This window comes from Acomys russatus, chromosome 10, assembly GCF_903995435.1.
Source record: "Acomys russatus chromosome 10, mAcoRus1.1, whole genome shotgun sequence".
Lineage (NCBI taxonomy): Eukaryota > Metazoa > Chordata > Mammalia > Rodentia > Muridae > Acomys > Acomys russatus.
In genome coordinates, this window is record NC_067146.1 from 27,005,096 (window position 1) to 27,020,431 (window position 15,336).

Consider the following 15,336-nt stretch of genomic DNA (forward strand, 5'->3'; position numbering starts at 1 on the left):
TTGGTATTGTACTGTCCTTATACATTCATTCCTACTCAGTGTCTACCACACAGGTTACTATCCGAATAGCAGAAAACTCACTCATGGACAAAATGAAAACACTTCTACCTTTCATCGAGTTTTCACGTGCGTGTATTTGTTTACCTACATAATATAACGGTGGAGTTTGTTTGGCTTCGTGATTTGTTTTAAATAAGATAATCAGAGACGAATGTGAAGCTTGAACAAAGCTCCGAGCCCTGGCTGGTGTTAGGAATAACTATGACAGATGTGTTGGGAAGTGAAAGCTCCGAGCCCTGACTGGTGTTAGGAATAACTATGACAGATGTGTTGGGAAGCGTTACTGGCAGAGGAAAGAGCAAGGGCAAAATGTTGATAGGGAAGAGCAAATTTGTTTCTTTACAAACCAGTGGGACATTAAATGTGAACAAAATGGAAAGAGCACATGAGTGGTGGTATCGCATCGAAGGCAAATGCGGTAGGACTGAGATTTGTAACTTGAGCTTTTGTCTGATATGGTAGAACTGGAGTTTTTAAGCAAAGGAGTAAATTGCCATTAAAAGAAAAACAGACTGGTTAGAGCGGAAAGAAGAAAAAATTAGAATGGTATCTAAGCTGAAAGCAATGTACCAAAAGCATTGCTGTAACTAGAAGATATGGGTGGGATGGAATTAGCAAAATTTAAGCTGCTTCAGCTTACAACTATATTTGAGCTCAAAACATCCCTACACAAATTTGCACTATTCTTTTAGAGACAGCCCAAGTCATTTGTTAAGTTGTGTCTACAATAACTTAAAAGAAGGGCATCTTCACCATGCATGGATTCTTCAAACTTCAAACTCAACCAAGAAACATTAGCAAACCCAGAAACAAAACAAGTGGTACCAGCACTAACTTCAGTCTGCAGATTTCCTCTAGATGAAATAAACACATAAGGAAAAATAAAATTTCCCAAATGAAAACGTTGGATGTTAGAGGGTATTTTGGAGGCAATAAAAAAAAAAAAAAAGGTTCTACTCCAAAACTAATTGGTAGGAAAGATACAGAGCCAAAGGCAACACAAGACAACAGCAATTAGAATGAATTTCTTAAAATAATCAACTTTAGAGAAACAGCACTGTCAACCTGTCAGACACCTTGCTTTAGGGTGTTTGCCACCTCTGTGTCTCCTACAAAATCTTGACACATTCATTTAATTAAATGGTTGTTATTAACAAATGTTACTAAAGTACCTTCCAGATGTGTTTTAGGAACGAGAAGCTTTGAGTCTATAGAGAGCTATGATTGCGTTTGAACGGGGAACCAACAACACAAGAATACTTGCTGATTATCAACACTGAATTGAATGTACCCACATTATCCGCACGGTTTTTATCAGGACAAGTTCAGTTACCTCTAACTCTGCATTGTGAGTAACCTACAACAGGAGGATGACCTATGAAGCACTCAGGCCAGAGGACTAGGACCATTTAGTATGGATCACGCGTAACAGCCTTCAAGAACCTTTCAGTGTTAATACTTACAGACGCAAATGAATAATTCTTGTGATGGTTTAAAGTACTAATTCGACATCTTATTGGGATGCTGTGGAGAATGAGCATTCTGAGGAAGACAAGAACTTGAATCGGAAAAGATCTGGCTATAACGCTGAAACCATATTTTCTAAACTTGTTTTGCACCACAAGTGATTCAATATTTTACAAACTTTCTGACTATATGTGCTTATTTCCCCATTGCTTTAAAAAAAATTAGCAAATATCATTAGGCACATTTGGAATATGCTGACAGGGATTTGTTTTTTTCTGCTGCAAAAATGTTGGAAGGCCTCTGGTTTGAAGCATCCCAGAGGGCTCTAGACAGCTACCGTCTCCCACAGTTACCTCTTCACTTCAGAGTACTATAAAGACATATTTATGAGTCTAGAAATCCTGTAAAAGGCAGAAAAAACATGTTGTCGTTTCGTTAGTCTTACCACGAACTCCTTAAACCTTTCCTTGGAAAACACTTAACCTCTCATTAACAGTGAAACAGGACGGCTACGTAAGGAAACCCGCACGTGTCGCAACCTTTCCACTCCTGCAGCGTGTAGATCTTGTTCCTCAGCCAGCGGTCGCAGAGCGCGCCGTGCATGATGGGAATAAGCAGCGGGGATTGTGGGACATGTAGTCTGGCGACTCCGCCCTGCTCGCCATTCCTATAATGGCTGCTTTCCGTCAGGTAAGGTACAAACTCCGCTCCTCGGGATTCTCTGATTAGTTACCCGAATGTAGATAGTTGTAAAACGCAAAATTTGCACCCTCCAAGGGCAAGGGAACAATTCTTTTCCAGATTTTTATGTCAGATCTTGGGACGAATTTGCTTCTCGGTTTGGTTTCGTTTAGCTGTCTGTGTGTAAGAACTAACTTTAGATCTACTAGTCTCTATTTGAGCGAACTGTTAGGGAGTGTTTTCTGTACTCATATCCATTTCTTTCCTTGTACTTCGTTTCTCACTGACTTTAGCTTTCTCTCTAAAATAATGGTTAAATTCTTTTTCCCACCCTAATAGGCTGTGTCACGGGTAACCTCTTAGCCTCAGCATCCGGAGCTCGGGAAGAGAGAAAATTTCATTTTGGATAGAACTTTGCATATACCATTGTTTTGGTAAGTCTTTTTAATTCCTTGCAACTTCACAGAGTTACATAGTGTGTGGTTTGACTTTTGCCAGATTTGCCTACGTTTTCTCGATAGGAGACATGCTAAGAAAATGTGATTTTTTTACTTATTAAGGTATTTTAAGTTTTCAAATGCTTTGTGCATTTTTTTTCTCTTGCTTTAATGATGTACAGCCGTCCAGTTTCGGTTTGGTGGCTGCATATCCTGTTGGAATTACTGTTGGAACTTCCCGGGCTAGGGTGTTGTCACGAGATTAACCTAGAATGACTGTCTTTAAGTACACTTCCTTAGTTTTGTCATGTGTGAAATGACAAAGCTGAAATGATTCTCAAACTCCAGTTTAAAAGCTGTTGCATATTTATATTGTTGTCCAAGAAAGTAAGGCTTTTTAACAGTTTCTTTTGTTTTCATGTTTAATTTCTAGAAAAGTTCAGCCCTCAAGATCAAAACATCATGAATTCAGTGTCAACACAATTGATCTTAGTCCTGACTTCCCTGCTTTTGGTTCTGCCTGCTGTTGAAGCAGTGGAAGCTGGGGATGCAATTGCTCTGTTACTCGGTGTGGTTCTCAGCATTACGGGCATCTGTGCATGCCTGGGGATCTATGCAAGGAAGCGAAATGGACAGATATGACTCTGAAGGGCTCTTCTGAATTAGACTTCACCCTGACTGCACTGAAAACCATTGTGCTCTTGAGGCCAAACCCAATGTTTTGTTTGGTCTCTTCTGTTCCCACCAAGAGAATTACCATTCAGAGAGTGGTTTCTTGTTCTTAGTTGTTTCCTATAAGATGGGAGCAGATGAAGGTGAAGAGGGGCTCTTCACAACAGAGCGCACAAACAATGTGGTCTATAATTTGTATTTGCTGCTTGGGAAGGGGACAAAATAAGAGGGCTTAAGTTTGCATAAATATTATGTCATGCTTTCGAATTGTCAAAGCACATGAAATTGGAAGAAGGAAGTGTTTGCTAGTTAATCAATACTGCTATTATAATCACTGCCTCTTGAATTCTGGGAATCTTTTCTCCATTTCTCTCTTGTTTATTTTGTTTTGGCTCTTTTTTTTTTTTTTAATGTTTCTGCTTTATCTCTCCCTAGTTGATATTGTACTTAGATATTAAGTAGCCAAAAATTGAAATTTTTATGTCTGAGAAAAAATTTAATAAAAATTTACTGAACATATCTAATACTAAAATGGGAAAAAGATTTGTTAAAAAAAAATAGCTTTATATTAATGGAGCAACATCTCCTTTGTGAGAAGTACTGTATCAAACACATACCCATTATATCATCAGCTGGTCTGGTTTTTTCTGTCTGCTCGTATCTATCGTGGACTAATTATTTATAAGCTATGTGAAGAGGATCTAATTACCTTACCTAAAGGATCACAGTGGGTGAGAAATGGGCATCTTTGAAATAGGAGAGACCTCTGGTAGGAAATCACAAATACAAAAGCAAACGAATTGGTCTGCATTAATCTGAACACCAACTAAATGGATGTACCTTCCTTGCCCTAGGAATTCAAAGAGTCCAAAAACCAACAGATTACAGGGGTTTTAAATTCACATTGTCCGGTCTGGACAAAAATTTGTGTTAAAATCTGTATTTTGAATGTCATAGGTTCAAGAAAAACTACTCACACCTGTTGGTACTCAGTCACTTCAAGTCCTTATGTAAGACCCAACTTTAATTCCTAAGTCTCAGTTTGTACTACACAGCAATAGGAAGAGTGGAGCATGAAGCACTATGGCAATGGTCTTCAGCCCTTTATTTGATTAAGAGGCTTTGGCCAGAAGGAAATAGTCTCGTAAATCAAACTAATCTATGTTTTCAATGAGAGTAGATAATCAAGTTGTTCCCAAAATGCATTGTCCAATCTCTTGCTCTCCAGATAACCTTAAGAGCCTTAACTTCTGTCAGGAAAGAGGCTGCAGCAAATAAAATCTTGTACGTAGAACCTTTCCTCAAATGAATTGATGTGGCTTGCCAGGCGTTTTGGTTAATATAAAAAGTAGTGCGGAATGTTTACATTACAAAGACATGGAAACAAACTAGGTTGACTGCTTTGGAAGGTATTTTATCTTTTCACCAGAAAAGATACCAATAAACTTTATTTAGATAAACTGGCATTAACTAAAACTTGTTTGTGCATGCTTAGGAGAAAGGGAACAATACGAGTTACAAGAACGCCATCATGTTTTGTATACCAGCTTATTAAAGCTGACTTAGCTTTCTTGCAAGTCCCAACTTTTCCAGGATGGGAAAAATCAAATGTAAAGCATATTTAAGTCACAGTCATTTAGTCAACTCCAGGAACTATTTTTAGAATATTCAAAATAAGAATAGAGGAAAGCAGTGTTTACCAGCAGTGCATTTCCAAAAATACTCCAAAAAAAAAAAAAAAAAAAGGTTTTCAAAAACTGCCATTTCCTATTTTATTCTTAAAAGCAGAGGTAGGGGGATATGCTTTCTAAAAATAGCCTCACTAGGCCAAGGAGATGATTCAGTGGGTAAAGATGCTTACATTCACTGATGGCCTGAGCTTGATCCTCAGTGTCTACAGAATGGAAAAGAGAATCAATTCCCACAACACTATGACATCCATACCTTTCCATGATACCTGGGCATGCTTCCAGCCTCTGACATACACTAAGTTATTAATTGTTTAATATAATTTTAAAGTGGAGGTGGTGGTCATTTTTTAGTTAAACTATATGATTTTGCCTAAAAACAGAAACCTGGGCTGGAAGGTGGCTCAGTTGATAATAGTGCCTGCCATTCCAAGTATAATAAACTAACAACCAACCTGATAAGGCAGCACATGCCTAAAATCACCACCCTAGGGCTACAGAGGCAGGTGTAAGCCTAGGGCTTGCTGCCTAGCCACTAGCCAATTCCTTATTGAGTTCCAGGTTCAGTGAGAGGCCCTGCTCCCAAAAGTAAGCAAAAGTGAAGAAAGCCTCAGTGTTCTGCTTTCCATGTGTACACACTCACGCATACCACACACAAAATAACAAAAAAAGGAAAGTCTTATAGCTGATCTTAATCATCAGCATCTTTGAGAACCTGATAAATACTTTTGATTTTTTTTTTCTTCCAACTAGATAACTATACACGTTAATGTTTTCAGATATGTTTCACAAAAATTTGCAGAGCTAAAGCCCATCTTGGCATCAATAGTTACAATTTTCTGCTTGGTTTGTTCATTTGCTCTCAAGCTCAGATATTTTCCAATTGTACAATTCATTACATTGCTTGCAGAGAGAATGCTGGGGTTAGTGGAGCAGGATTGACAGGTGCCCCTTGAGTGCCTGGCACAACGTCTGATGTCTGATAAATGTTCTGTTAGTTAGAAAGGCTGTGTTCAGTTAAAAAGCAGAAACAATAAATAAAGAATGTAAAGTCCTTGCCAGTGCTTTTGATTTCTGTCTCACTGCTTTCAGGACCTTAGTTTTACTCTGCAGAAGGTGGGATATAATGTATCTTGGCATGGGGGATCTTAGTTTATTATAGATGGGGATTTCTGAGTTATGAAATTTAGAAATTTCTGGGGAGGTTTCTCCAAAATTTAGGAAAAATTTCTCGACTATTTCTTCTGATATTTTCTCAGCCTGAACACTTCTTTCATTTTAGGACTCCATTGACCATGGTTTCTGTAGACCTAACAATTTTTTAGCATTTTTTCTGTATTCATATTGGGTAATTTCTAGTGCTCTGGCCTCAAATTCACTAAGCCTACAATTGTATTCATCTCAGTTAAAGATTTGTCATTTGCTTTTTCTTTGTATCTTTTGTTCAATTGCTAAGAATTTTTACTTTTTCCTTTGTTTCAGCATTGTAAAAATACCTTTTATTCGCCAGCAAATACAGAGTGTATAAGAGTTCTTAGACCTTTACAAGCTTGATCAGTACCCATGGGTGAATGGATTCGAACTACTGCTGATATTGATCCTATTGACTATGTAATTGGACATCAATGGCCAATAATCCTAGATATCAAAATGCCCATTGTTTTGGCTGTTTGAGACAAGGTCATCTGAAAAAGGATTGTAGACAAGGCATTCCTAGAGACTGCTCTAGAAGACCTCAGCCTTCCAGGATTTCTAGAAGGTGTGGTAAAGGGTAGACATTGGATTGCACTAATCAATGCAGATCATCAAGAGGTATTTCAGGTAAAGCCTTACCAACTGGAAACTCCTTAAGGGGGCTACCTTGTACCCCATACCCTAACAACAAGAAACATGAGTCAGGCATTTCCTGTCAGTAATCCACAAAGCAACTAGAGAAAACTAAGCTAAGTATTGAGGACACTGTTTACTGATACCTTCTGTAAAACAGCTTGTTCTTTCTATGCTTATATGTGTGAGAAGGCCAGCTTGCTGGCTTGGAACTAGATATAGAATTGGAATACCTAAGTGACTAGTTTATGTGTGGATTCACAAAGATCTAATTGTATGTTCATAAACAGAAATGGAGAATAAAATTAGCCAAAAGACACTGGATTGTAGAAAGGAAACAAAAAACAAAACTGCTGAATTATATCAACCTGTATACTCTAAAGATGTTTTAACATCAAAATGTAAGTCAGGAAATGTGTGACATTGGGGAAGAGGTTTTGCCTGTATTTCCGCAGGTGATGAAAGACTATAGGGTTCCATCAAAATTGATAAAGATCAGATCTGAATAAGAGACGCTTCCACATGGAAGGCATGACTCAAGGAGGGAAGAGACACAGAAAGACAACAATGCAGATAATACAAAAAGCTGGTGCCTCCTTCATAGGGACAGGTCAACAAACTGGCTGAGAAGGACAAATCAGACTGGCAGATTGGACAACTGCTGAAAATAGGCATTTGCTGAAGGACAGATGATCAGGACTGCAGTTATAAAGAAGCATTGTATCAATAGATCTTCATAAGGACATTTGGACTCTTAAGTTTATGGGATTGATAATTGTTTCTATTGTAATAGATTAACTGTACAAGTTCTAGCTTAAACAGAAAGGAGGAAGATGTAGAGAAAATTTAATCCAGCAATATGGCTATCTAGGTTCAATTCCTGGCACCCACCTGAAACTCTGGCAAGGGATCGCATTCAAAGACAACCTCGGTCTATGTGATCTGGCTGAAATGACTGGAATACAGACACACCCTTAGTGTACACCTTTAATCCCAGAAGGAAGCAGCCATGTTCAAAAGTGGCATCTAATTGAGGGACAAAGTGGTAAATCAGAGAGAGATTTGACAGAATGAGTCAGAGACGGGAAATACCCAACTCTCATAAGAACAGGCAGGAAAGAAAGGTGACAATAGAGCAGCACAGAGGTAGAGTTGAATCAATTCAGTCAGTTCCAGCAGTTCACTTGATCTCAGTAAGTTGGGAGTCAGTCAGTTCACAGTGGAGTTCAGCGAATTTGAGTCCAGTCAGTCTAGAGTCCAGCCAGTGGGGAGTTACTTGAGAGGCAGTGCAGTGTGTAAGACAGATCAGTTCATGGAGCTTAGAAACAGTTTTATCGACAGTTATACATAGACCAGTTGCAGAGAGAGAACAAACTAGATGCAGGTAAACAGAATGAACCAGAGAATAAGAAGGAGCCAGGAAATTAGCACATACTGCCAAAAGTTTGTATGAGGCCAGTCAGAAGCTGAGAGAAGCCAGATTGAATCAGGCAGCTTGAAGAGGAGTGTGAACCAGAACAACTGAATTGAACCAGCCAGAGTTCAGAAAGAACAAGAAAGTGTGAGAAAGCATGAGATTATTCAGCAGTAAGCCTCTAAGATGACAATTACATCCTGTGAATACAAGATACTTTTTTCAAAGCATGTCTTTGAGTACTTACTGAAGTACCTTCTTAGTGATGGCTTCACTATGCATGTCACATGATGCTAACATTTGTGTGCTAACATTGAAGTGCCAAGCATTTAATGTGCTCAGCAGTAGCATAATGAATGCTTTGCAGTAACTGCTTGGACCATTTAAGAAGAGACATGAAATTTTGTTTTGCCCTTTCACCTAGAAGAATACTTCATTCTTAACTCACTGAAAGCCATAAAAGATATAAGCAACTGGGGCTGAAGAAAGCGTTCACCAGTTAAGAGCACTTGCTTCTCTTCAGAGAATCTAGGTTCAATTCCTGGCACCCATATTATGAGTCCCAGCCATGTATAACTCCAGTTCCAGGGGATCGGTGCCCTCTTCCAGCCTCTAAGATATTATGTATTCATGAGGTTTACAGGCAAAACACTTCGTGTGCAGGCAAAACACCTGTTCACATAATAGAAAATATTTTTAAAGAAATATATAAGCAAATTAAAAGTTAATGTATGATTCCCATGATTGTAGAAAAGAAGCTCTTAGTTTGATTGACTTGCCTTAACATGATTTTCTAATTGAATGAAAACAGAATCAAGCCTACAAACATTTGCAGAACAGCACATTTAGGTTTTCTAAATTTCAATAACATCAGTTATCTAAATATTTTCTGCAAAAAATATGATTGCTATTAAATGTGCTACAAAAATGTTGCTTCATTTCTCACTGGCAAAGTATAAGATACAATGCTCATTTCTGGTGAATATTATTTATGAATGATTAAAAATTGAAAATATTAGTTTATTTTTTTATAATCTGGAATGGTATTGTGAAATGGTATAGACAGGAAGGTTAAGTATTTTTGTAAAGAACAAATCATGAAGCACTTTGTTAAATACTAGAATTATAAATACCCTATTTCACAATATTAGTCAAGATAATTATGCTCTAGTTAAATGTGCATAAATCACTGTGCAAAAGAATATAGAAGGCATGTTCACCAAGAATGGAAACTATGTCACGTTTTATCTTACACGATTTGTAAGAATAACTTTCTTTCAGAGCATTGGACATCACTGTAAAACAATTTTATTAGTCTTAGTATATTATGTGCTAGCTTGCACTTCTTTGTGTAAGGCTTTGTCAGACAACTGTTGGCTCTGTTTCTTAACGATTAAACTTTACTACACAACCCAACTATCTTACTCGAGAGGGAAAAAAAGTTAAAGGGAAACAAGAGTGAACCTTCTACTATCCATTCCACAGAACGGGTCCCTAGGTATCTCTGGCCTGTGTGCTGGTTTGGCCTGTTCACTGATCCTTTTCCTGATCCACGTGCGCTTGAGCTCAGTCCGAACCTGCTGCCCCTCTCGTCCTCTCTGCCTGTCTGTCTCTCACGTGTAAAGGCCAGTCTCCTCCTCCCATCGAGGGTCAAATAGAAACACAATAATCTGGGTGGAGTCGCCCAGTCCACTTCCTGAATTCCAGGCCTAGGATGGCTCCTCCCAGTCTATCTCAAGGTTAATCTCAGGGAGTATCCATGGTGTGTCCAAGGGCAAAGCCCACCAAGACTGCTTTCACCTGTGACAAAGCTTACAATCCTTCCCACAGACAACACCTCTCAAGCCTCTACAGTTGGGGTGTTTGTGTGCTTGTTTGTTGCCTAAATTATGTCAGAAATCTCTACAAGGCTTCCTTGTAATAGGATTTTGTGGCCTCATGAAGTTGTTTTCCTTATTCCCAAAAATAGTAAGGATTACTAATGGGTTGATAATATTCCAATTACCCATTTTTAGTCAGAAGCAATGAGAAGCTGTTTTTGTCTTCCAACTCCTCATTGGCAGTTTAGTCCTTTGGTTGATTTTTTTTATTCAGTTCAGTTGTGTGGAGGCAGCTCATTTTCTGATCTGAATGAAAATGATTAGGGATTATCTCAAAAAGCAAGAATGAAAAGAAGCCATTGCTCTGCCACTCCAACTGAAAGCCAACAGCCCACAAGGTGACTAATATAGGTCTAACAACATTCAGGAATGAGGAGCCTTGCAGTTTTCAGTCTCATGGAACTGCAAGTGAGACTTGGCTAACACAGCTTCCCAGTGGCTAGGGCAGACAGTTGTTAGGATATGATTCACTTTTTTCTCCCTCGATCCAAACTTGACCAGTTGCTAAATCCTATGTGTTCACTTTGAGATTTTCCCTAGTATCCACCCATTTCCATCCCCATGGTTCTATCCAGTTCAGTTCAGAGCGTTGTAATGACGGAGTAAGATCAGCTATACCTCCTAGCTGGTCTTCTGACTTCCCATCTTATTCCTCTGCAATGTTTTCCAAGCCCAACTGTAATGGCCCCTTAAGAAATGGGATTTCTGGTTTGGAAAGAGGACAGGGATCACTGAAAATGAAGAGAGAATAATGGGGGTGTGTTTGCCACTCTAGTTGGCACTGTGAACCTGGGAGAATGGAGCCTAAAAAGTCTCATAATATAGCAAACTTTATTCAGAGCATCAGACCATTTATACTCTGGGGGTTAAGAAGTCTTCCATAAGTAAAGTATACAATCACAAGGGAAAGCTGCATGTGGCAAAACCATGTTTTTCCATAGAGATATAAATTAATAGCATTAGCCAGTTGTAATGAGTAAAGCAAACTCACTCCTATCTATTACACTGCTAAGAGGCACAAAAGCGCATTCCAAGAATAATTCTGTGTTTTTTAAAAAACTGAGGTCAACAGACTCTTGTTTTCTCACAAGTATTCAGAATTCCTCTCTCACAACTCCATTCTTGGACCATCTTCTAACAAAGGTGTGTGAAAATGATCAAAATACATTTTGTGTGTGTGTATGTGTGTGTGTGTGTGAGAGAGAGAGAGAAAGAGAGACAGAGAGAGAGAGAGAAATATATTTGCATGAAAATACCATAAGAAATCCCATTATGTACAATATAAACTTTAAAAAAAAAAAGAAAGAAAGAATTTTACTCTGTTGCCTAGACTAGCCTTGAACTCTTGGCCTCAAGTCTTCCTTCTACTTAGGCCTTTTGGACAGCAAAGTCTACAGGGACAAGCCACCACTGGCTGTCGTGAACAACCACAAACACAAATCTGACCCTATTATTATACATGCCAGTCCCAAATCCTTTATTAGGTTTCTTGTTTTTATGAGTTCCTTCGAATCCTAAATCTTAGAAGAAAGCACTTTCTCGTTACTCTTTTTTTTTCCAGTCTCACTAACATCCACGACCTCTAGCCTTACTTCCTAGAAACATCCAATATATTCTCTTCTGTTTCCTCTTTGTCTCATACTTGGTATGCACATGTGTTGACGGTTTTTTTGTTTTTGTTTTTGTTTTTTGTTTTTTGTTTTTATCTATTTTATTGGGGTTTCTTGTATGTCTATCTCCATTTCCAACACCCTTCCAATACCCCAACACCAGGTCAGAGAGAAAGGAAGCTAGTGGTGAGATCTTTTTAGACTACTTTCTGCTGTTTAGGTTCATCAGTTTCCTTGGGATGAGTACAATCTTTGTAGTCAGAATACCTCCAGTTCTTCATCTTATCAAACAGCAATAACAGCAAACACAACCTCGGCCAAACCCGCAGAGGTGGTACACAATAGCAGGGAGAACAGCAACCACCCTCTTCCTCCAGCACCTCTCTTTTTCTCTGGGCTCTGCCGTTTATTCCCTCTCTCAGTCCCCAGAAAGAAACTATCTGCAGTGGCCAAAGATCACGTCCTTTTCAGAGCCCACATGAGGCAAATAGTCACCTGCTGTGGAGAATATGAGGCAGCCCCATATCCCACACCTCAGACTGAAACAAAAACATATTTACGTAATATAACTGAGTTTTTAAAGAAACCAAAACTCCTACTACACATATGTTCACCTGCTTCTTGCTCTGCCTAGGGTAGTTTACCCCAGTGTACCTGGCTTATTCTCATAGATTCAGGCTTGAACTACATGTATTTAGGACTCTTACCCCATCTCTCTTTTTGCTTACAGGTTTTTTTTGGTTTTTTTTTTAATCTACCAGGAACAGACCACACTGAGCTGGAATCTATGTCTACTTGTCTTCATTCCAAATACCCTTTTCCCCATTTCAGGATGATATGTCTTCTGTCTGTGGCAGAAAGAATTATATCTCAAATGTACACACTTATGTTTTTCCAGCATAAAATCTAGTGCATGCTTACTGTGTCTTACTGATCAGTTCTGTTACTATCTCAATGTAGCTCTGCTACCCATTGAGATATTGGGTAGGATATTCTAAGATCCACTTATTTTTATCACATTCTTTATCATTTATATTTTAATAGCATGCCTTTAACAAATTTCTATAGATGGTCTACTGGATTTGACTAATTATGTTACTTATTAAAATTTTAGTATATTTTCTGAATTATTTAATGCTCTGAGTACTATGTTTTACCACATTTTAAATGGTAAGCCATTGGTCAATCTCTTCTGCACTGCTCCTGTTTCCCTACTCGTACTGTTCATCAGTGAAGACAATTTGCCAAAGAAACCAGTCAGATGCTTTCTCAGGCCTCCAAACTCAACTTCAGTATACTTTGTCAATTCTCTTTCCCTCTCGAAGCTTTTCCTAAAGGGGGTCAATGATAGTTGCCCTTTGGAATCCATAATGCATTGGTTTGTCTGGTATATTGCATCAAACTCCTACAGTTATTTATCAACTTTTTTTTACTACCAGTCTATTGTTTTTAAAATTACAAGTATTATTTGTAGGCCTGGCTAGCCATCAATCAAGACACAGACACTTGTTATATTTTAAGATAGCCTTAGTTAACGCGGGGCAGGGCAGATATCAATCCTCTAAATTGCCTCCCATAGTGGGGCAGGCATGGGATCCCTGTCTCACTCAACCCATGCCTTCTACTTCTAATAACTTCTATCAAGTTACCTCCCATCCATAATCCCAAATACTTGCTCATGTTCTTCATCTGGCCTGGATTCTCCATCCACACTGAGGGCCATGTGCTTCTCCTCCAGCTCACCCATGGTGGCCTTCCTCTCTTCACTTCATATCTCCTTCTCCTGGTGGCAGTCCTTCTTCTTCCCAGAATTTGTTTGTCTCTCTTAGTCCCACCTATCTCCTCTGTCCTGCGCAGGTGGGATGGCTTTTTATTAAGCAAAATGTGGGTCACAGACAGAAAGCAGGATTAACATCAAAATACATCAGACCATCCCCCAACATCAGTCCTGCTGCGCCCATTCCTTCCGATCTACCATCAAATCTATCACTTACACTCTAAACATCTTGAAATAAAGATTGCCTTTTTCTTACTGCAAGCACTTAGAAACCTAATTTGCCCTTAAGAAAGTTCAGTCTCTATTTCCTTCTGCTTTTAATTTAGATCCTCAAAAACCATAAGGAAACATAGCAGCCTTGGCTAATGGGTCTTTAGGTTGACAGAGTATAAAATTAAGGATGACATCACTACTCTTCAGCAGCATTCCTCATTGGGAGCTTTCTCTTTCCAGACAGATGTGTGACTTCTCTTTCCTGAGACCAATTGTGAACTGGTATTTTCTTTTTCTCTGTTAGGTATTCACAAGGCAATGGACAACACATAGTAATATTTAAATGACGCTACCATAGGGAAAGCCACGTTTCACACCATGCAAGTGACAAGGCTGTGTCAAACAAAAGCAAAGAGATGCTACCATGGGCCAAAGTCCTATATTTCTAAAGGTGTCTCAGATAAATGTAGATAGTATTCCACTGCTTACCTGCACTCATGATGAATGGATTACCAAAGAGTTACTTGTTTGGTCCATCCTACTCTTGTACTGGGCTTTCACCAGGTACTATAACTTCCTGAATCAATGTCTGGGCATATTAAGATACTTTATAAAAAACACCAGAAGTCACCTTCAAAACATCACCTTGTTTATAAACATATGTGGGCCACTCTCTAACAGTCCCCATATGGGAATAAGAATTTTCTTGATACTGCCAGCACTCAAATCATGCTTAGTATTTATATGCAAGCCATGGTGTGCTTTTTCAAGCACCGTCCAATGAAGGGAAGATGTCTTTGAGGATTTAGCTTTATAAATGAGCCAGAAATAATTCAAAGCCGAGTCCTGTAAGGCAGGTGATGAGCAACAGAAGCAACATCACCGGTGAGTTATTTGCAAATTGAGTAAGAACACAAAGCTCACTCCTTATTAACAGATTAAGATACTTAGCATTGGATACATTAAGCTTCTTAGGGCAGCACACTTACACAGAATGGTAAAACAAATGGCAGTCACAGTAATGCAATCAGCATTTTTCTCTAATTTATGAATCATTCTAGCTGATTAGTACATATATTTGTTATGGTATGACACACATATATATGTCATTGCTATGACAACACGTGTTAACAATGGCAACTTCAGGGAGGAAAGGTCTGGTTTGGGTTCATGGTTGAGGACACAGGCTGTCATGACTGGGGCGACACGTAGGAGAGTGTGAGGTGCATCGTCATGGTTAGTCTCTAGTCAAGAAGCATAAAGATGAATGCTGGTGCCCAGGTGCTGTCTTCTTTTTTCCTTTTCTTTCAATCCAAGATGGCAGACCATGAGACATGAGCAAACACAATCAGAGTGTGTCTTTCTTCCATAATGAAACCTTTCTACAAACATGCCTCACAAACCTGCCTATTTGTGTGTCCCCTAAATTCCATCTCTGATCAACAATGAAGATTAGCCACAACACTATACTGTGTAATGCACTATTTTACAACTAATAAAATTATGCCAACAATTTTTTAAATATTTATTTATTTATTATGTATACAGTGTTCTGACAGCATGTAATGCCTGCATGCCAGAAGAGAGCACCAGCTTTTCATTATAGATAA

General features: G+C 38.8%; 1 protein-coding gene across 1 annotated transcript; it reads left to right on the forward strand.

The window, feature by feature from the left end:
* The first annotated feature begins 2,155 nt into the window (after positions 1 to 2,155).
* Smim30 (small integral membrane protein 30) lies at positions 2,156 to 3,857 on the forward strand. The gene is made up of 3 exons (XM_051151915.1): positions 2,156 to 2,217; positions 2,548 to 2,642; positions 3,079 to 3,857. The coding sequence occupies exon 3, from the start codon at positions 3,108 to 3,110 to the stop codon at positions 3,285 to 3,287; it is 180 nt and encodes a 59-aa protein (XP_051007872.1). The 5' UTR covers positions 2,156 to 2,217; positions 2,548 to 2,642; positions 3,079 to 3,107; the 3' UTR covers positions 3,288 to 3,857.
* Positions 3,858 to 15,336: the final 11,479 nt, after the last annotated feature.

Excerpts from the sequence above, each read along its gene's own strand:
- Smim30 (XM_051151915.1), top strand. The coding sequence starts at position 3,108 with ATGAATTCAGTGTCAACACAATTGATCTTAGTCCTGACTTCCCTGCTT.